The sequence below is a fragment of the Colobus angolensis genome, unplaced genomic scaffold (assembly GCF_000951035.1).
Source record: "Colobus angolensis palliatus isolate OR3802 unplaced genomic scaffold, Cang.pa_1.0 Scaffold2, whole genome shotgun sequence".
Taxonomy (NCBI): domain Eukaryota; kingdom Metazoa; phylum Chordata; class Mammalia; order Primates; family Cercopithecidae; genus Colobus; species Colobus angolensis.
The window spans coordinates 745,265-765,976 of record NW_012115154.1 but is presented as its reverse complement, the minus strand read 5'-3'; the positions used below and the strand labels follow the sequence as shown (position 1 = coordinate 765,976).

Below are 20,712 nucleotides of genomic sequence, written 5' to 3'. Positions count from 1 at the left end.
ATTGCCAAGCCTGGTGCCCTGTCCCTTGGCTACACTGGGGACTCGCGTGTTGGCTATTTCCAGTTATCCATCTTCTGAACATGAGGTTTTCTGCAGGAAAAATGGGTGATAAAGGGAGTACCACCCCTTCAAGAACTTGAAATTAAAGTTATCTTTGAAGACAGATGTCATAGTTCGCTTTAGTTCCCAGCCTTAGACTCCCCATTTCTCTCCCTCGTCCTTCCCATGGGATGGGTTGCTGTGTCCAGCCAGTCCCTCTGTTTTTTCTCCACCTGCATGAATCAGGCTGGGCACAGCAACCCACCACTAGGAAGGGTGGATTCCTTCCCTTTCTCCTCTAATTCCAGTAGATTATTTTGCTTCCTAATATCTTTCTGCTTTCCTCAACGTATATCAGTTCCTCCTGTCTTCCTTCTGTTGTGGGAGTGACTGAATAGATAAAAGAATAAATGAACCAACCAATCCTCATGTTTTTAATCCTAAGACCAATTTTGATGAACATTCCAAAGTAGCATCATGAGGGATTGGAAATAACTCACAAAGCCTCAGGGGTGTCAGCATAAGTAGAATATATTATATAGATATTTAAGAAAATAGTTATTTAAGGAAAAATCTATGACTGGTGCATTGCATATGGCTCATGATGAACATATTTCTGTTATGTAATTCAACAGTTGTTTTACGAAGTCAGGAGAGAGTAAATGCCATGCCTTTCTTTAATAACACTAATAATAACAACGCTTTTCTTGACCCTGAAATCTAGTTGAGATATTTAAATAAAAAAGTTTGACCTGTGTTAAGATTACTTGGTCTCATTCACACATTGATAAATCCTTTGGAGATTCGGATTTAACATTTTCATTCCAATACCTGTGGATCTTTTGAAAGGACAAAGAGAATAATCTTCAAATTTGCAATTCTTATAACCAAGGGCTACTTCTATGGACTGTGATTTTATACTGTTCCCACTACATGTATGCTAGGAGGTAGTTCTACCCAGAAGACTTTATATAACTGCTGCTTAAAAACTGCATTGTTAACCCACTAGTGCCTGTTTTTATTACAGCATTATTATTTGACATTTATTAAGCAATAACAATATTTCAAGCATTGTTAAGAAAGAAAGGGAGGGAGGGATGGCTTATAGCTCTTTAAATAAAGGCTCCCCACCCAGACAAAAGTGCAGTTTGTTAGCTGTAGAATTTTGCCTGTTTAGAAGACTTTGTAGGCTTGAGAAAATAGCATCTCATGAGTACGTGATTGTTCTAAATTATATGGGATCTGGAAGTTTATTTGGGGTCCTTCCAGATTGAGTTCATGTTGCCATCAGTTATGTTGAGTCCCCAAACTCTAAACAATTATTGCCTCTCAGTCCTGGTATCTTCTAAGTAAGAATTAAGTAAAAATTTTATCTCCCTTTTTGGAGATATGTAGCCCAAATATAAGTCAAGAACACCAAGGTATGGTGGAAAGTAAAAATTAGCCAATGGCTTATTTCTTCCACCTCATACCAAATGCCTGACTTCCCAAATCCTTCCACCTGTTAAACAGCTAAACAAAACTTGGGGACCCTCATTCTTTGGAGACCCAATTTCCTAAGTTCAGACCCCAATGAGGAATAGGAACTCTCCAGCTCTTCAGTTGTGCTGGGTGAGCCTATATAGTGGGATCCAACTCAGGGTTTGGTGCAGTTGGCAAGATCCCAAGAGGGTTTTCTGTGAAGGGTAGAATGAGAGCTGCATCTTGAGAAGAAACCAGGCAGCAGGGGAGTCCCATCGTGTCAGGGTGTGTTACTCTGCCCTGAGCACCACAGAGAAGCCCCAACCTCTACCAGCTGTCATGTGGCTACATGTCGTTAAATTCCTGCTCTCCTAGGTTTTTCCACCTGCCCCCCATCATTTCCAAGGACCCAATATTATTGAATAAGAAAAACACATTGCAAAATTGAAAAGTTGTTTGCTCACCTTATATTTTGGTGTGTTTGTACCCATCTGTTTAGGGTGTATGAGGCCTATTGGCATAAGAACTCTGTATCTGTGTGTATAGAGTACTGTGTTGCTCATTTTAGCAGGGATAGGTGGCCAGAGGTCCTCTCTTTTGGATTTTCTTGGGTTTAGGGCTTTTACTCAGAGTCCTAACACTGGAGTGGAAGGCTGGCAGTGCTTTCCCCTCCTGCCCTCCAGGTCACGCTCTCCCTGTGGATCCAGACTATGGAATTGTGAACCTGACATCTTTTTCCAAAGTCAACAGTGGATTAAAATTAAAATGTTAAATCTTAAAGTATTTTCAGATACATACTATTCTTTCAAACCTTGGGTTTACAGGATAGAATTTTATATGCTCTGTTTTCTAGCTAGCCAAAGCTAACCTTTTCTTTTAAAGCCCAAGCTGAAGCTATTTGATTAAACAGTATGGCCCTCATTACAGGTCATGGTCTGCTCTCAGTGTGACTGGTTTGTTGAGCTAAGTGCTGAACTAGGTGATGTCCAGGTCAGCATTCCTTTCTCTGGTAACAGTGGAGGCTGCTTGGCATTTTGTGTTGTGATGGTAGAAAACGTGTAAGTTAACATTCATCATGTTGGTAATCAAAAGAAATTGTATCTCAAATTGTATATGAAAACAAATGGAAACAAAGCAGGCAGCTTTTGGAGCTGTTTGGACCACTTTAGAGAGGGCCCTCTAAAGTGTAATTGTGGAAATTTGATTATAGCTCAAATGGAAATATCATTAATAAAAGGGTTAGCAGTTATTAAGAATGTCAGAAAAGCTTAAAATTGAATTTTTCAGATCTTGCATTGTTAGAGGCTATTTACATTTTACTCTGAAAACAAATATTAGGATATTTAGATTTAAGGTAAAATTAAAAATAAAAAGTTAATATAGTACATTTCAGATAAATATTTTCATTATATTGCATTTTACAATAGATGAATTATAAGTGATAAGAGAAACAAAAGTGGAGGATTACATATTTTTAAATATTGGCAATGTGCCTAGTAGCTTTAGTTTTGCATTTTAAAAGAAAAGCAGAAATCATAATCACTGGGTTTAACAGCTAATAAAAAGTTGGTAGAGAAAAAAAGAGTTTTGCATTGTGCCATAGGAACTAGACCTAAAGATTTGATTTCCTGACTGTGTTGTGTGTCTGCTTTTAGTGTAAAATATGGTTTTATGAGACCACCTGATCCCGTGAAGGATGCATCATCACAACCTGTTAAAAAAAAAAATTAGAATTCTTTTAACACCAACCATTCTCATATTCATTTTCTCTCCCCCTCCTTCCTTCCTTCTTGTTCCCTCTCTTCTCCCTCTCTCTGGTCTTTCATCATAGCATCTGTAGAACTCTCTCAGCGTACTTCTGGTTCAGGTACAGAGAAAGGATCCTTTCTTTGCATGTCTACACTCATAATGAGTGACTTCAGTGTCCTCTAGAGCCTTGGGAGTTGTGGCTGCTAACTGATTGAGTGGAGAGTGGTGTGAGGAGTGTTATCTCCATATTTTTTCCTTCTCTGAAGTTACCTTATTATCCTCACCATTAACATTAGCAGAACTAAAAAGATGGGTAAGTAGTTTTCTTGCAATGTAAACCTCAGACCCACATCAAAGAAGATTCTAAGACTTGAAAGTAGAGGCAGCAGTGGAACCAACAGATAGTTTTAAAACAGATAACCAAGTGTAACTGTGTTATGGAGTCTTAAGAGGGGACTTCTGAATACTCCCTCCGCTTTGTTTTTGCTAAAAGTGTTTTTGTTTCTCTTTGATCAATTAATTTAACTTACAGGAAAGTCTCCTAAGGTAATAATCAGAAATGGTAGTAATAATTTATGTCCTTCATGTTTTTTAAGCAGTGAAAAAATAGAAACAGCCTAAATGTGTATCTTTATTCTTTTCTGCCTTTTTCCAAAGTTTTTATAATAGACCTGTTAGTATAATGAGAAAAAATACTTGGATATATATTTTTAGGTGCCTTTTAAGTGAATATTAACATTAAACATTAGCCAAAAAATGTTTTGCTGGTGACAGGCTACAGAATACCTACCATAAGTGCTTCTTTTGATTTTGTTCTGGGGTCAAATCTTTGGGACTCCAGTTCTACCTTTGGTACTGTCAGCAACCCCTTGGGCCTTTGGTGCCACTGTATGGGGTAGGGAGGACCAAAGGGAGGGCGGGCTGCTAGTGCTTACGGAGATGAGGGGAGAGGAAGGGAAGAGCAGAGTAAAAGAGTACAAGAAAGAAAAGAGACGTGTGTACATATGGTAGGATCCATGAAAGGTTCCCGGTAATTTCAAGTGACCACAAAACTGAATTTTTTTTTCTTGTTTTTGTTAAATGTATATTTTTGAAGGTTGACTCTGTTCCACCGATTTCTTCTTGCTAAACATGTTTTTGAGTAACTATTAGATCTTCCCACTTCTTTATTAGTATTTTAAGTTTTCCGTACCTGTATTTTATCCTTAACATTGTCATTCACCATTTATTTGCCTCTTCCTTACATACAAAGAAATTAACTTGTCTAATCATCCTTTGCTGTTAAGATTGAATTTTCCTTCCTAGGTATCTTGAAAGTCTGCCTTTCATTATTTTTGCCTAATAGGGGCTTTTTCCATCAGCAGGAATGAAAGCAGTCAATAAAAGTCAATTGCTGACTCTATGATTATATAGAGGGTTTACCATAATACATATTGGAAATGTTTTTGAAACCTTTATCCTGAATGGAAGGTGCCATGGCTTGTGTTTTATGGCCTTCTAATGTTAGACAGCAATCTCATTTAGCATTTTCCCAAAGTGAAAACAGTGCATTAGGGCAGTATAACAAGCTTTACAGATCAATACAGAGGCAAACCTTTACCCTTACAGATTAATCCAAGAAAATGTCCCAGAGTCTACTTCAGGAGCTGGAGGACAATTATGCTGATTTCCATTCCTCTTCCCCTCTTTCTACCATCGAATCATTAATACAGATTGAAATGTGTACAAAAAGAATATCAGGGGATGACTGCACACACACACATATACACACACACATACAGAACAGACCACCAGACAGGAAATCAAGAGCCCTGGAAGTGAGTAGTATTGATTTGTGGTGATAAAAGTATATTTTGACACATTTCAAATCATAAATAACTCATGGACTTTAACTTGCATGACTAATAGCTCAACTCAGGATACATGCTTATCTACAACTTAAACTACCTCTTTCTGAGGAGTCCATAACATTAGGTGAATTATCCCATTGTGAGTAGTCTTTTTAAAGGAAAAAATATGCTGTCTTCTTTATGATGCGCAGTGTGGCTGCTCATTTTTACAGTCTTTTCCTGTATGTTAATGAGGAAGGGCTGCATATCTGGTCAGGGTTGTTCTAGCCTTCCCTCCTCACCTCCTTCCTCCTGCTTTTAAATCTGAGACACATATCAGTTGTCAACACTAGGATACAATGTAACCCCGCTTTCCTGTGAGCTATTAGTCATTAGTCATGTATTTGCTAGGTTCGGCTGATCTGATGCTTAATCATGTTTTATTCAATATTTATCTAGATGCAGGTCTTGCTATAATTATATAGTCACTTAGTGGTATCTGTGCCTATACTCTTTGAAACACGACTGATTCCTTTTAAATCCTGATGTTCATGGTAAAGGATTAGGGAAATCTGTGTCCAGAAAAATTCATAGACATCTGAAGTTTGCAATCTTAAAGCATGGAAACTCCAGGGATTCTGTTTAAATTCTGTTCTTAGGTATTTGACAAAGCAGTAAGGTAATGAATGAAAAAGTAAAAGTGGTGTTATAGAAAAATGGTTGAAACTTTTTTTTTTTTCTCTGTATGTCTGTGTTCTTTAGAGGGTAGTAGGAAGTCAGGGAACTGCCAACATGCTTTGCGTTTCTATTCTAGCAAAATAGATATTAGCTTAGTGTATTGGATAAAAGGACTGAGGAGACAGATCGTCACCCAGGGGTTTCTGTATTGATGAGAAATATTCCTCCTGTGTTCTCTAGGGGTTTTTTTAAGAACCCATTAAGTTTAAAATAATGTGATTTTAAGATTACTATGGAAATAACAAATTTAAATTTCAAAAATAGAAGTGATAAGACTGGAAGCTTCTTGTATTAAAACTAATTTGAAAAAACATGAATTTCTAGATTAAAAGTAGTAATACTGTGTTTTTTTTCTCTGTATGTATTTAGTCCTTACAGTCCAAACTTCCCTGCCGTGTTAATAAGAATATTTTACCTTCATTCGTATAACTCATTTGGTTTATTATCATTTTTCAAGCGTATATTATAAGCTTTTTGGAAACATTTACATTTGGTCTCAGATATTCACAGAAGCAATCTGACTAAAATCTGAGATTTGTAAGTATAAGTAGCAAAATTTTAACCCAAGGGACTTTAAAATGTTTTCTTTGTACTCATTTGTATTCACTGAGTAAATGTGTTACATGACTTCTGTAGGGGTTCCCATGTCTAATAGCTGAGGTGACAAAATAAGTCACAGCCCTTGGAATTTGCATTCTAGTAAATGTAGGTTGCTAAATTGTATTAGGTTGTATGGTGTAGTCACTGTCACGTGCATGGCAAGAAAAGTGAATACAGAACCAATGGGGGTCACCATAAAGGGAATGATAGACTGTACTGGGGTTGGGGGGTGGAGAGCTAATGAAGCTGACACTTGAGTGAAGTATCAAAGGATGAGTAGGTTTTCTCCAGATATATAGGCATAGGTGGGAGTTTGGGTGTAGAGCATTTCCAGAAGCAAGAGCAGCGTGAGCTTAGACCTGAAGAGAAGTGTGAGAACCAAACCCTGAACTGGGTTTGTCCAGGCTTCAGCTGTGTGCAGGGTCGAGGGGTGAAGGCAACAGGGTAGGCAGGAACCTGCTCAGGAAGGACTAGCCAGCTGGCCTTGTATTTTGTGTAGAAAGTGCTGGGAAAGAGACCGTCTTCGATTTCCTATTGGAAAGAACCCTCTGGAAGGTGTGTAGGGGCAGGTGAAGAGGGTATCAAAGCTGAGAGACCAGCTGGGAGGTCATTTATTGAGTCCAGGATGCGTCTCACTTGGAAGCAACGGAACGACAGTGACGTGGAGCAGGAGGACCAGGCTGCAGGGATCCCCAGCTTTGTGGCCAAGTGGATATGGGAATGGAAGAGAGAACTTAGGGCTTCCAAGTTTCTGGCATGTTGATACGGTTTCGGTTTGGAAGGGACGGTTATATTGTCCAGACTAACTCACGGCAGTGTCAGTTAATGGAACTCATTTCTTAGAATTTATTTACCCTTTGTCATTTTTATCATGGGAAAAATTTAGCTATCTTTAAAGTTTAAGGAAAATTCTTTCTCTTAAACTTTTTTCTACATTTGCAACATCTGCGTCTTACTGTACGTTTTATGTGTTCTTTAACCTTGATTGTTATTCTGAATGAAGACCATTGGTCTCAGTGGTCCCTGTGTTTGTTTTCAGGCGGTATGAGTCTCATCCAGTCTGTGCTGATCTGCAAGCCAAAATTCTTCAGTGTTACCGTGAGAACACCCACCAGACCCTCAAATGCTCCTCTCTGGCCACCCAGTATATGCACTGTGTCAATCATGCCAAACAGGTAGGTGTGCCAGCCAGGCCAGTGGGGACACTGGGCAAATCGAAAACTGGATGACTTGGGGCAGTGGTAAGGACTAAGTGGGCCGCTGTGTGTGAAAAGGCTTTCTAAGCCCTAGTCATCATCATCAAGAATTGCTGTAATGAGTTGATTAGGGCATAACTTCTGTCCGATCATTGTCAAAGAGCCCATATCTTCCTTGCGTTCAACTCATTTACATGTAGAAAAAAGGATTCTACTAAGATTATACTTTTCACCACTTGCCCTGAACTTTTGTCTTCTAATAATAATGTTCTCAAGGTCATTCCTCATACTTTGAGGCCAATATTTAGAGCCAGTGAAGAGGATACAGATTAAGAGCTGGCACCTTTGGGCCCATAAGCAGCAGGTAGTCAGGCAGAGGGCCAGGTTAAAAAAAAAAACCCCACCGTTCAGTCACTGTCCAACCCTTCCACTAGTTTGACAGAGTCCACTTAATTGGACAGGGAAAGGGAAACCAGAGATAGCATTTAAAAAAGAATTTCCACTGCTTTTATAGACCATAGCCATATTCTTCTCTTGACCCTTCATATCAGAATAATACGATGTTCACAGGACGTGCATTTTCTCTAATTTATGTACTTTAGAAAGCTAATGATAAACCCTGAAGCAAATTATCAATTCTGGCAGGTCACATAATTGCCTATCATTTAACCAATTTAACAGTTGGATATAGGTTGTTCTGAGAGGTGGAAATTGTTGGAAACCTTGATTCCTTCTGCTGACAAACTCCATAGATTTGACCTTCTAACCCAACTAAATCTAGTGTTTGAGTTACACAGCATGCCTTTCTGCAGTCTAATTTGCTGTAGTTATAATAATACCACTTGGTGTAAAATTTTTATACCCTACAAATATCCGATGGGAGGGTTAGTATTGTCTGGATAGGTGGAAAATAACAGTAACATTGGTGGAAAAAAGTATAATCAATTTTTATTAAAAGCCTATGTTGTCCTTAAAAGCCTAGTGGCTGGCAACTTTTTTCTGTTTCTTGCTTGTAGCATAACTCTTAGTAGCATGCCAGGAATCCTTTTCTTTAAAGGTCTTTGGTAGAGATAATGTTGCTAATGTTAAGTTAGTACATTTTATTTGTTGAAAACAGCTTCTGATATGCTCTTAATAAACCCCAGCCTTCAATATGAATACAAACTGAAGGACTTGGGACTTGCAGGTTGACTCATGGATTTTTCTAACTTGATAATAGTGCCTTATTGAGGTGGTGGCCAGTGGAAAAGTGTGGCTGTGACAAAGTGTATGTTTCAATGCTAGTCTCTAACATACGTGCCTGTTTGTACCATGTGATTTGTAACATTACCACAGTGACAGCTGCAGGGGCATTGGGAGTGCTGACCCCATCCTGCCTGTCTGGGTTGTGATGGATTATCTACACATAGTCCTGTGACATCAATGGTATATATTTATAGGATAAAGCAAAGTTAACTTATGACAAAATCAAATACGCCACATGGCGCGATAGCGAGTTTGAATCTGGCAGACCTGAGTTTGTACCCTGTCCTTTTACTAGCTCTGTGACTTCGGGGTTTGAGTTTTCTCATCTGTAAATTGGGGTAATGTTGTGAGGATTACCTTTATATAAAGTATTCAGTAAATCTTATTTTTCCCCTTCTTTCCTCAGTTGCATTATTGTGCGGAAATTTACTAAACAGGTCAGCCAAAAGCATCAGATGATTATTAATGATTTCAAAAGAGACTCTCTTTTTTCCCCCTCACTCTCCAGTCTATTGTTTTCAGCTAGTATGTTTGGAGCATCTATTGTTGTCATGGCTCTTGTATTCAGTTATTAGGAGGTGTATAATACAAGTTAGTATTAAAAAGATAGAAGCCGTCAAACCTTTTTTCCTAAGATGGGCAACATTGAAATGGACAAGAACCAAGAAGCTGCACTGCCTTACATTTCTGCAATAGTTAGGAGTGCAGGGTCATTTCACATCCGTTCTTTTACTTGTTTTCTTATGACAACCTGAGATGTAAATAGAGATGGTTTTATTTTCACCATTTTCCAGTTGAGAGCATTGAAACTCTGGGAAGTCACAACAGTAAATTACAGCTAGACCAAGATGTACCTTGCCATAAAAACAAAAAATTTCAAAATACGTAAGTGGTGTTTGGTTTTTGAGTGGGTAAGTTTGTGAAGGGGCATCCATCCATCATCCACTAATACAGAAATAAGTCAGTGAGGGAAAGTGAGAGCGGAAGCAATACAGGGAGGACACAGAACATGGAAGATCTAACGAGCAGGGGACAGTCTGAAGGTCACACATGGGGAGTGGGTTGATGAAGCCCGTGATGAAAGGGGCAACTTGGCACTGGCCCATTTTAAGATCATGCCACAGTGGCCAGAAGGAGCTTCTGTCAGTGTTTCACAAGCAGTTACTTTCCCTCCAATACCAGGTTGTCCTTTTGCTCCTTGTGAATTTAGTCTACCTCGTGACCCCAGATGTGCCCCTGTTGTTTGAAGAGACTCCAGCAAGATACATGGTCCCTACTGCCTGTTTTAGCAGTTCCTCATAGGCCAGCTTCTTATATTTCCTTGTTATATTTCCTGTTAAATCCAGACAACAAGCTGGACATGCTAAACATGGAAAATACTGCACATGACAACAAGCCATTAGGCTGTGTTGCCCATATCTCAGACAGTGCAAGGGTTTTCCCCATGGAATAATTCCAATGGCTAAGTCCACTCTACTTGTAAATAACGCATAAGATTGGCCTTTCACGCGTTCCCTGGGGCATTGTTCTAGAGACTAATAGGTTTTACTGATGGGAAAATTTCCAGATATTCCTTAGCCTTACTCTTCTTCTCTGCTTATTTATCCACTTACTCACATCAGTGTTTCTTCAGCTGTTCTTCAACAATTTCTCATGGGTTGACATGAGACATTTAGACTGTTGTTTCTTGTGTATTAAGTTATGTGCTCTTCCTGAGTGTAAAGAGATATTAAATAGCTCTAATTATTACTTCTAAGACTTAAAAGCTACCGGCTGGCTGGCTATATGAGATACAGCATTTACAAATGAAGGAGCACATCGATTGATACATGCTTCTGTGTCTTTTATCTCTCATATCTGCTTAGCCTCATAACTTTCTCAAGCTCGGCAAGATTGGATTACCTCTTCTTACCTTTGATGCCAGGTTCCCATTCTATCTTACTACACCTACCTTACAGGAGAAATGGAAAGGAGTGGGAATGAGAAGCCAATCGTATTTGCTCACGGGTAGACCAAAATGTGCCCAACTTCTGTTTTTTGAAAAAGGGGAAGGGTGTTGAAAGGGTTTGCTGTCAGACCTGCATTACCTCTGGGACCATTCCCTGGGACATACCACTTCTCTGCTATTTACTTGCAGAATTGGACTATGCTGGGAGTCGCTAGTCTAAGCATTTCAGATTTTTCCCAGCTCTGCTGCTATTGACAGAAAAGTGCAGAAGCTGGCTGGACCCTTATGGCACATTCTATGTTCACTGGGAGGGTGGGGTTTATAGGAAATGCTGTTGCTGCCATCCTAATCTAATTATGGTGACTTGAACTTCAGTTGCTTTGATAAATTGAAGGTTTGAACCAGGTAATTCATGAGGGCCATCTAGCTCTGTTATTCTAGGTCTGATTCTGCCTTCATGTATAGAGAGCAAAAGGTGGTGTGCATAAGCATGCCTGTTCATAGGCGCACTCAGATGAAGAGACATGGCTCATGTGGTACAAGCAGCATGTCTCCTTTTGAGACCTCCAGTATTTGTGCCTTCGCCTCTTAAATTTTGCTGTCCATCTTTAACGTTCACTAGGGAAGAACACTTGCATTTCTGATTGGTCTGCTGCCGCCTGGCCTCCCACTGCTAGGTACCCTTTCTTCTTTGAGGTTCACATTCGTGACAGCCCTGGGGAAGCCAAGGTGGCAGAAAGAACTGGGAGGGAATAGAAACAGTTTCACAGTTTCGCCAAAGTCAGTGAAGTGAAAAACAGCTGTCTCTGCGCTGGCTGGCAGAATGTAGCCTGCCGGCTAATAAAGGCCATTAGAAAATGCAGGCTCCCTCCAGCCAGTCGTAAGCCTCCCCTGGATTGTGATGCCTTTCATCCTGTGAAGTACCATGGGAAGTGAGGGATTCTGAAAACAGAGCAGGAAGCCAGGAACCTGGAGCCTGTCAACCAAGGGCAAACTGGGACCAGAAGCAAGGACCAACCCCAGGAGATGCCCAAGGGACAGAGGTCAGTGTGGGACCTGAAGTTAGATGATGAGTCCATCAGGGGTCCCCCAGACCATAGCAGAAGTTCAGTCAGCAAGCAGGCAGTGGGGCAGTAGCCACGCAAACAGGTAGCTCACAATAAGGACGTCTTGTAAATGAGACTACCCCACCTCAGACCTACATGCTTCCTGCTGATCTCTTTGGAGAGATCAGAAAGGAACCTGGCCGCAGTGAGGAATACGGGGTCAGGACCCAGTAAATGAGCTAGATCCTAATATGACAGCTCTCCAACTTAAGGCTAGTGGACCCCGTTGTCTCGTTTCTAAAATATCATTGACATCTCCAGTATTTGGTTGGCTTCCTAAGTCAAAGCCTCAAGATCAGTGCATATGGAGGAATTTGCCCTGGCACAATTTCTGTCCGCCTTCTGGAGGACAATGCATTTCATCTCCCCTGTGAACTGTATTTATATTAGACCAGGATTCAGTGCTCCTAAGTCTGTGACATATTTTGAGTATGAAGGGGTCCTGAAAACATAGTAGTAGCTTCTGCTTAAAAATCAAGGTTCTTGAAAGAAAAACCTATTGCCAGAGCAAGCTGTATGTTACCATTGTTTTCAGATGAACTCTCCATTAGATGCAAATGATTTAATAGACTTATAGGCTGTTGGAGCTAAAAGGAGCCTAGAGATCATGTAACCCAGCCTCATTTTTTCATGTGCAAAAATTAGCTTCCAGAGAATTTAAATGATCTATAGAAGGGCAGAACCCAGACCAAACAGCCCACTCTTAAATTCAAAACCAGCGTATTTTTCCTGTCGTGTCAGATGTCACATGTGGGTGAGCATCAGAATCCCCTGAGGGGTTTTTTAAAATGTACCCACCCAATTCCCATCCCTGGCGATTCTGATTCAGAAGGTCTGGGGTGAGGCCTGGGCATCTGAACTTTGACCAAATTTCCCAGAAGACTCTGTACCCAAAGTTTGAAAACGATTGCTCTTAGAGCCATTGGCCCGAATTGCCCTGAAGGTCTTTGACCTCTCAGAGGTCCTGCCAAGTCCTTGTTTTCCATCTTTTGGGAGATGGGGAGCTGTGACTCCCTGCAGGTCAAAGCTACCTGGCAGAGGTCTCATCAGACCAACCCTAGGAATGAATCTTTAGCCTTAGGAGCAAATTGGAAGATGACATGGGAAGAGGATGGAAGCCTTGAAAAGAGATCCTCTTCCCCTCTTCTCTTGCTTCCATTGAAACAGTAGGTGACCCCAATCCCCTGACCAGCTCACAGCTATGACCAGACCCTCCCTTGGTTCTGCTGCTCCCAGTCACCCTGCCTGGGTCCCCCCGATGTACACAGTGGCCAGTTTCAGAGAGCACGAAGATAATCAAGAAGGTTAACTTTCTGGGAAGCCCTCCAGGAGCATGTTTTTATTGTGTTCGAAAGCTGCTTTATCATCATCACCTGATGACATTTATTAATTGCCCAGCTGGGATGCTGGTACACAGGGTGACTGACGTGTGGGTATTTCATAATAGATTTCCCATCTTTTGGTAGGGCAGCCCTTTTAATTTAGAGTCAGATCAAAGCAAACAAAATTCCAAACTTTAAATTTCTTACCCTAGCCTGTTCCATCATAGGAATCCTTTTCTAAACCACTTTCCGAGAGTAATCGTTGCTTCGTGACATTTTCTCTTTTTTTAAATCTGAGTTTAATAGAAGAAATACAACCATGGTAATAGATTTTCATTTTTCTTAATAGGTATTTCTTTTCTCGTGCTCGTCCTTCAAGAGTTAGAACTGCAGTATATTAGTGTTTTGTCTGTTATTGCAGCTAGCTGTGTAAACAGTTAATTACTTGTAACTTAATTTGAATATTATACAGAGCATTTGTCATAGAAGATATAAAGCAAGATCCAGGCAGAAAAAAAGTTAACTTGTATTTCCTCCAAAGCAGGGGGAACAAAGAACAAACAGCTCTTGCTGCAGGGAACAGACACATATTGAAAACAAAATAAGTGAACTAATCAGATTTCCAGGTAGTGAAGAACAGTACTTGGTGCACAAGCAAAATTCGCTTTTTGCTTCCCATAAATTCAATTTATAGATGACTTTTCCTTCCTGTATCATGCACAGTCTTCTCATTCTGTCTTTTTCCTTCGAAGCCCCAGTGTCTCCCACTCCCCACTTTTCCTGACCCTCCTTAGTGAAACTCGTATCTTGAGACCAGGTCTGCGCCAGGACACATCTCCAGTTTCATTTTTCCTTGGTTAGGTAAACCTTCCTGCCTCTCTACCCAGCTTTATGAGGCCTGAAGTCTTGGTGAGGCACTGGGTAAGCTCATCCAGAGACAAGCACCCTGAGTGGTATCTTAAAAAACAAACCACTTTTCTCTTCATGATGATTGGTTAGCAACCCAGGGTTGCCATCATTTCTCTTAAATTATCAACACAGCCAGTAGCTGGCATGCTGCTATGATAGTCAACCCCTCCAAGAAAGCCGTGATTCAAAAATCAGTTGATGAGATTACTGCGTAACAAAAATATTTGAGGCAAGTGGTTAGGATGGTTAGGAAGGTTTTAATAAGCGGAAATGACATGCAATCTCAGGTCTCCAGGGGCACTGTTCTTATTTGTGAGCTCCGGTTGTTCCTCAGTGGCTTGAATGAGAAAAAGACTTGGGAAAAGAGCAGTGTTCATGCCTGAACCACTCTCTTCTTTTGGTGATTTACCCAGCTGTTTATAAAAGGAGTTTCTGCAGGCCCAAATACGTGAATGATGAGCAAAAGTAAGGAATCTCTTTCCCCATATTAAGATTAAGTGTTAGCAGTTCCTTAAATGAAGGAAGCAATTTTTTATAACTTGCAAAGCTTCTCCCTCATTCTTTAGGGAATTTCCTATGTTAATTTATGCAGTGTTAAATTTATGCAGCGTTGAAATTCAGCCCAACAGCAGCTACTTACAGAACCAACAGAGAAAGTAGAAGAACCTATAAGGTGAAAGCTGAATAACACAGACCCCACCAGACCTTCAGATCCCTCCAGCCAAAAGCCCTGGGGTCTGGGCTGGAGCAGGTTTTGTTGCATAACTGGAATATAATAATAACCCTGAATGTTTGACAGATGAATTCATCTTTTTTAAAAATCCAGCCTGCCATTGTGTTTGTTAATTTCTCAGATAGAATTGAGGTGGTTTTGTACCACCTCTGCCACCCTTTGGTAGCAAGTGAATGCAGTTTGACAAAATGTTTATAGATCAGCCCTGGTGCTTTTCTGTGGTGGTCCCACATGTCTTCAAGGAGTCACCACAAATCAGCTGAACCACTGTGCTGTCTTTGAGGATTAGAATTTTAATACATGTAACAGGGTATTTTGTGAATGTGGTTAAAGGGGTTATTAAAATGTTATTTAGTGTCTTTATGTGAGGCTGGCCTGCTCATCCTCAGACCAGCCAGGTCCCATCTTGTCCCTCTTTCTGAAAGATAGCCTAACATTCTTAGCATGATATGATTTGGTTGAAAAATTACCCATCTATATTTGGTTGAGGTTGCAGGGAGAATAGTAAAAACAATCTCTAGACTCGCGATAACACTCTAACTATTGCTTCATTAAGTTGTGGCAGCTGCAGATTATTTTGCAATATTTGAAAAGAGGTGCATTGTCATGTGGTTATCCTTATAACCCTAAGCCCAAAATTGTAGAGAGGGGCACAGCTATGTAATCTTGACCAGGCAGATGACAGCTCCAAGCTCCCATCAGTGTGTTGAAGAAAGCAGTGAACCTATAACCCCCCAAATGCAAATGGCCCAGTGCCATCATTTATAAAGAGATCACTCTCTCCAGTAACTGAATTCCTTTAGATAGGCTCAGTATAGATCTGCTTTATACTGGCTTCCATTTTGTATTTAATAAAGCATGATGTAGTGAGGTTGTCTATATACCTGGAATTCAGAGAACTTATCATCCATGTACTTGGAGAGACTCACACAGATCAGTTCACAAGCAGGCGAGCATAGCTGAGATGCTGTGACGCTGTGACCCTGCCAGGTGGTGTCTCCTACATGGTGGCTGCTCAGTGTGTTATTTTCCCAATGAACTTGGGGCTTGTGCCTCATATTCCAGTGTGAGTTCTTACAGGACAGCTCTGCTGAGCAGAATCTTCCACTGCACCTACTTGGTTTTTCCTGTTTTCTCTAAATGCATCTAGCTTTTTAAATTTACTTTCTGTGTGACCTAATCATTGTTTCTCTGACCACTCTGTGTGTTATGTCTAAGTTTGCCTGCCTTTATATCTTATTTTGTGCCCTATGGACATAGGCTTCTTAGAAACCTGTAATGATGGACACTTTAGGATAATCTATCCACCCTTTGCTCCTGTAACCCAGCACACTGTCTTGTTTGACTTCTCCTCTTTCTGTTCTGTCCCCTTAATTTCAATCATTTTTAAATTTTTGACCCTAAATCGTTGTGTCTAGAGACCTTTGACCTCAGAAGGCCTGCAACTTCCTTCTAGACGTTTCCATTTTGGATGTCTCACCCAAAATTGTCTGACAAACCCAAAATTTAAGTCATCCTCCTCCTTCTCAGGATCCCACTGACTTCCGTGTTTCTCTTGATGACCCCATCACTGCCCTTGTCACCGAGGAGCCTCCCATACCTTGGGTGTCACCATTTCCCTTTTTCTTCCCATGTGGCTCTAGCTCTTGTTTCCGCCCTTGTCTGGTTTCTAATCTGCCTCCTCCTTGGCCCTGCTCCCTGCAGACTCCCGTCTGTTGGATCCATCATGCCAAGGATGTCAGGTTAACATTCCTAAATGCCATTCTCCTATGTAAAAGCATTCCTCTAGGTTTTCTGTGGCTAGCAGGATATGTCTCAGCGTGGCGTCCATCCTGGGCCCTTTCCACCCTTTCTCTTGGTCAGTCCTGCACATGTACTCTTTCTTCCAGCTAGGCCTCACCCCTCAGGATTCCGTGTGTGCTGGACTTGTTTTCTCCCTGAATCCTGGCCACTGCTTTCTCCCCTCATTCCTCCCAGTCCCACGCCAGTCCTCCCCCTGGATTCTCTCCATGGTGGAAGGTCTTGGGAGAAGCCTTCCCTGCTCACTCCAGCTACAGGCGTGCCCTCTGCACCAGGCAGAACCACTCCTCTTGTGAACTGTGACCGTCTCTGGAAGGGGACACAGAAACTGGAAGCAGAAGGAAGGAAAAAGTTACTTTCTGCAAGATACTATTTTGTTCCTATTAAATGTTATGTTGTTTATGCAATAAAATAAATTTTAGCATGTAGTTAGCAAATAAATAAAAGTTAGCAAATTATTACCTTTTATTATTGCTGAATGTTCTACCGGTGTGTGTAGTAGTTTCCCCAGTGCACTGAACTAAGTGCAGTGGTACCTGGTAGGAGCTCAGTGGAGAGCTAGGTGTGTGGATGGCTGGAAGGGTGAGTGCTGGCAGGAGGCAGGTGGGAATAGATGAACTGGAGGCAACCTCGGCCTCACCTTGCCTCTCTGAGTGGTTGCAAAACTAGAGGGGAAAGTATCACTTTTTTCTTCTTAAAGACCTCTAAAAATGGAGGCAGTATACCCCCATTTCAGCTGAATATAGAGTTTTCATCTGATAGTTAAGAATTCTTCCTGTCTACATCCGCATCCCCCAAATTCCCCCAAATAAATAACTAAATAGAATGCAGGGTCCGTTTCTGCAATCTGGAAATAGATACTAATCTGTGTAGCTCTGTCCAGCCTCATGAGCACATGAACATCTGTGTTCTCCCTCTCCGGGAAGGAATCTTGTGTTTGTCTAATGAAGAGATTCTCTCTCAGAGCCTTTGGAGTTGGGGTTTGATCCCCGCACTGCCTTGGCCATAGCTTTCCCCCAATCACTGCATCCGTCAGCTACTCTCCCAACATTTCCAAATGCCCCTACCAGGAGCACTTTTGCTTTCTATTAGAAACAGAGTCTTACTCCGTTGCCCAGGTTGGAGTGCAGTGGCATGATCATGGCTCACTGCACCCTCTGCCTCCCAGGTTCAAGGGATCCTCCCACCTCAGCCTCTCGAGTAACTGAGAGTACAGGCACACACCACCGTGCCCAGCTAATGTTTTTGTTTTTGGTAGAGATAGAGTTTCACCGTGTTGCCCAGGCTGATTTCAAGCTCCTGGGCTCAAGTGATCTGCCCCGCTACTTGGCCTCCCAAAGTGCTGGGATCACATGCGTAATCTACCGTGCCCAGCCTTGTTGGGGTTTTCAACCCATATGGTGGTGAGAGGGGTCATTTAAAGATCATACATGATAAAGCGATGGTGTTGATTAAAGGAGCAATATTTTGAGAACAGGAAGCATATGTCTTGTTTTCTGTGTTTTTAAAGTTAGATATTTGAAAAACAGTATCTATTGAAATTTGAAAAAATCATACTAAATAGTTAGTGCCATTTATTTTCTGCCCTCTCCTGGTGGTAAAACTTACGCTTTCTGTTTGTCTTTCAGAGCATGCTTGAGAAGGGAGGATAAAAACTTTCAGAACGAGCAAAACACCATCAACGTTAATTCCAGAGATGGAACATTTTTTTTCCTAGTAAGAAAATAACCCATTTGAAGAGAAGACCACTAATGAGAAGACCACTAAAGAGAGACACCAAGAATGGATTCAGCAGAATCATTTCACATTTTGAACAGCAGCAGTTTGAAGGGCCAAAACCTTGATCAGGGATCAGTCATTAAAGGATGCACTTCAGTATTAGTAAACCCTCTTATGATGATTAAAAGAGAAGGACAGCCCTCTCCACCATTTGGTACTTTCTATTCAACTTCCACTGACCATAAAATGTTTCTCTTCTGAGCAAGCCCCATCATGTGGTGAACCCCCACCCTAACAAAGTAGGATGGGGTGGGGGCTAAATTAATTGGAGTGGGGTGAGGAGAGAGCCAGAAAACAGATCTGGAGGCCTCAGTGCTGGGTGGAATTGTCGAGGCTGTGGCATGTTGGGTTTCTCTCTCTTTCTTTCCTCCTTTGATTATATCAGAGCTGTTTCATTTTAACTTATGGTGATTATACAGGCAAGAAGACAAAAAGGAGAGAAAATGTACCTCTTCTACTGGAATAATGTTTATGATTACAAGTGAGATACGGTATTTTTATCAATATGAAGGCAACCTTGGCTGATATAACCTCTATAGTGAATACTCACGTCTTGTCTTCACTCACTATCAGTAATAAATATATTTTCTGACGAAGACTGGCATTGTAGCTCCTCATACATTCCTTCGGCTGGGTTAGGTGGCTATGCTTACGGGAACTGAGCTGATTTATATTGTTAATAATTTGCATTTGTGCTATACCTTTCCTCTCAAAGGCTCCAGAGCATTTCGTGGAGCCTCCGACAGGCAAGTGATGCTTATAACTTGCCTCTCAGGTAGGTAGAATTCAGGAAGATCTTTACAAATTGTGTGAACCTTCCTTTCTTTGGGATGACTTAAGTCATCCTGCCTGGGGCAAGAACTGGATTAGATAACCTTGGTTAGGACCTTCTGACCCTGCAATACTACAAAACGTTCAAAGAAAATAATTCAACCATTAGTTGTTTTTTCCTCTTTCCAATTTTTGAAAACTTCCTGATTATAACTCTCCCTTTTTTTTTTTTAACCATGATTGGTGCTTCAACCCTGGAGTTGAGTGAGTTGGAAATAAGTAGTCACACTAAAGCAAAATGGGAAGGTTCTCTGGGGACATAGGAGTACCAGTGCTCTGTGATACCCTTTAAGTGTCTTTTGTCATGTAGGATTTTTATTTTATTACCAAGCAAGTGAATTTAGCAAAAGAAGACAGAATCTGTATCCTTAATCTGTGTTCAGATTCTGGCTCTGCTGTGGAATTCAGCCAAGTCACCCAACACGTCTTCAACTGCGAAAAGGGGGCAAACAGAAGAACTAACTTTTAGGCTTACAGTGAAGAGTCCAAATGGTTACTCACCACGTATGTTTGGTCAGACCCAGTAAATGCTGGCTTGTGTGATGATTCAGTAAACTGGCATTTGGAGTTGGGGGTATAGAATGTATTCACATGCCCAAGTAACTTTTATTTAAAGTTGGGATGTACTTGTGATGGGACAGTCGCAGCCAACCCATGTGAGGGTAGCTGCAGCTCCTTTTTCATTCAGGTTCCCTGGGCGATGGCTCCCTCCAGGTGACATGTTCATTGACACTTGGGCACACACCTGCTGGCCTAACATTGATTGTGAGCAACACTGGAGGCTCTCCTACCATAATTACTAATGTGCTCTGTGATGACTGCTTCATGAAGGTTTTTTGGTTCGGTTTTTGTTTTGTTTTGTGGGGGGCTTTCAGGTTTCTTTTTTAATGGTCTGAAAGAAGCTGGGTTTATTTCAGTGTGAACAGGGATTCACTGGTAACTTGAGGAGCAGCACGTTTTGATGCCGTCAGGGTAGCATCCAGGTAGCTGCCTGAGAGAAATGGAAAAACCTGAGAGACACAAGACAAATGTTTACATGGCGACTTGCTCTAGTGTTTGCAAATCAGCTAACTCACAAATTCCCTCCTATACTGTTTTGTTTTGCAGTTGAGAGCCAAGCGCTTGGCACATCCCAGGCTGCCAGTCTTGCCTCTGGCAGGCAAATGCAGCGCTGTAGAGTCAGGCGTCTAAAGTGGGCGAAATCCAGGGGAAGGGGGTTTGGTTCGTCAGGCCGTCCCTCCCAGCATTGCTTATTAATTTATCATTCTGATAAGCATGGTAGGTGCGAGACAAAAGCCAGCGCTTTGGGGAAATCAAAGGATGAAATGATGCCTTTCTCTCCATCCATGGAGAGCTCCCTGCTGATGGCATCACAGCTCTACCAGGTCACAGTAGCTTTCCAGACCACTGCTTGGGAAGAATGTTGT

General features: G+C 41.3%; 1 protein-coding gene across 6 annotated transcripts in view; it reads left to right on the top strand.

Annotated features, from left to right (window-relative positions):
- Positions 1-18,751, top strand: part of CHCHD3 (coiled-coil-helix-coiled-coil-helix domain containing 3) — a 298,333-nt gene extending 279,582 nt beyond the window's left edge. For 3 of the 6 annotated variants that reach the window (XR_001001671.1, XM_011941215.1, XM_011941214.1), the window contains 2 exons: positions 7,456-7,591; positions 18,304-18,751. Coding sequence is in view for 5 of the 6 variants with exons in the window: in XM_011941215.1 (XP_011796605.1) it covers positions 7,456-7,591; positions 18,304-18,327 (160 nt within the window). In the remaining variant the exon portion in view is untranslated. Of the gene's footprint in view, positions 1-7,455; positions 8,005-14,795; positions 14,799-18,303 lie in introns of those variants that run through there. The other 3 variants (XM_011941213.1, XM_011941212.1, XM_011941217.1) reach the window with 2 other exon arrangements.
- Positions 18,752-20,712: the final 1,961 nt, after the last annotated feature.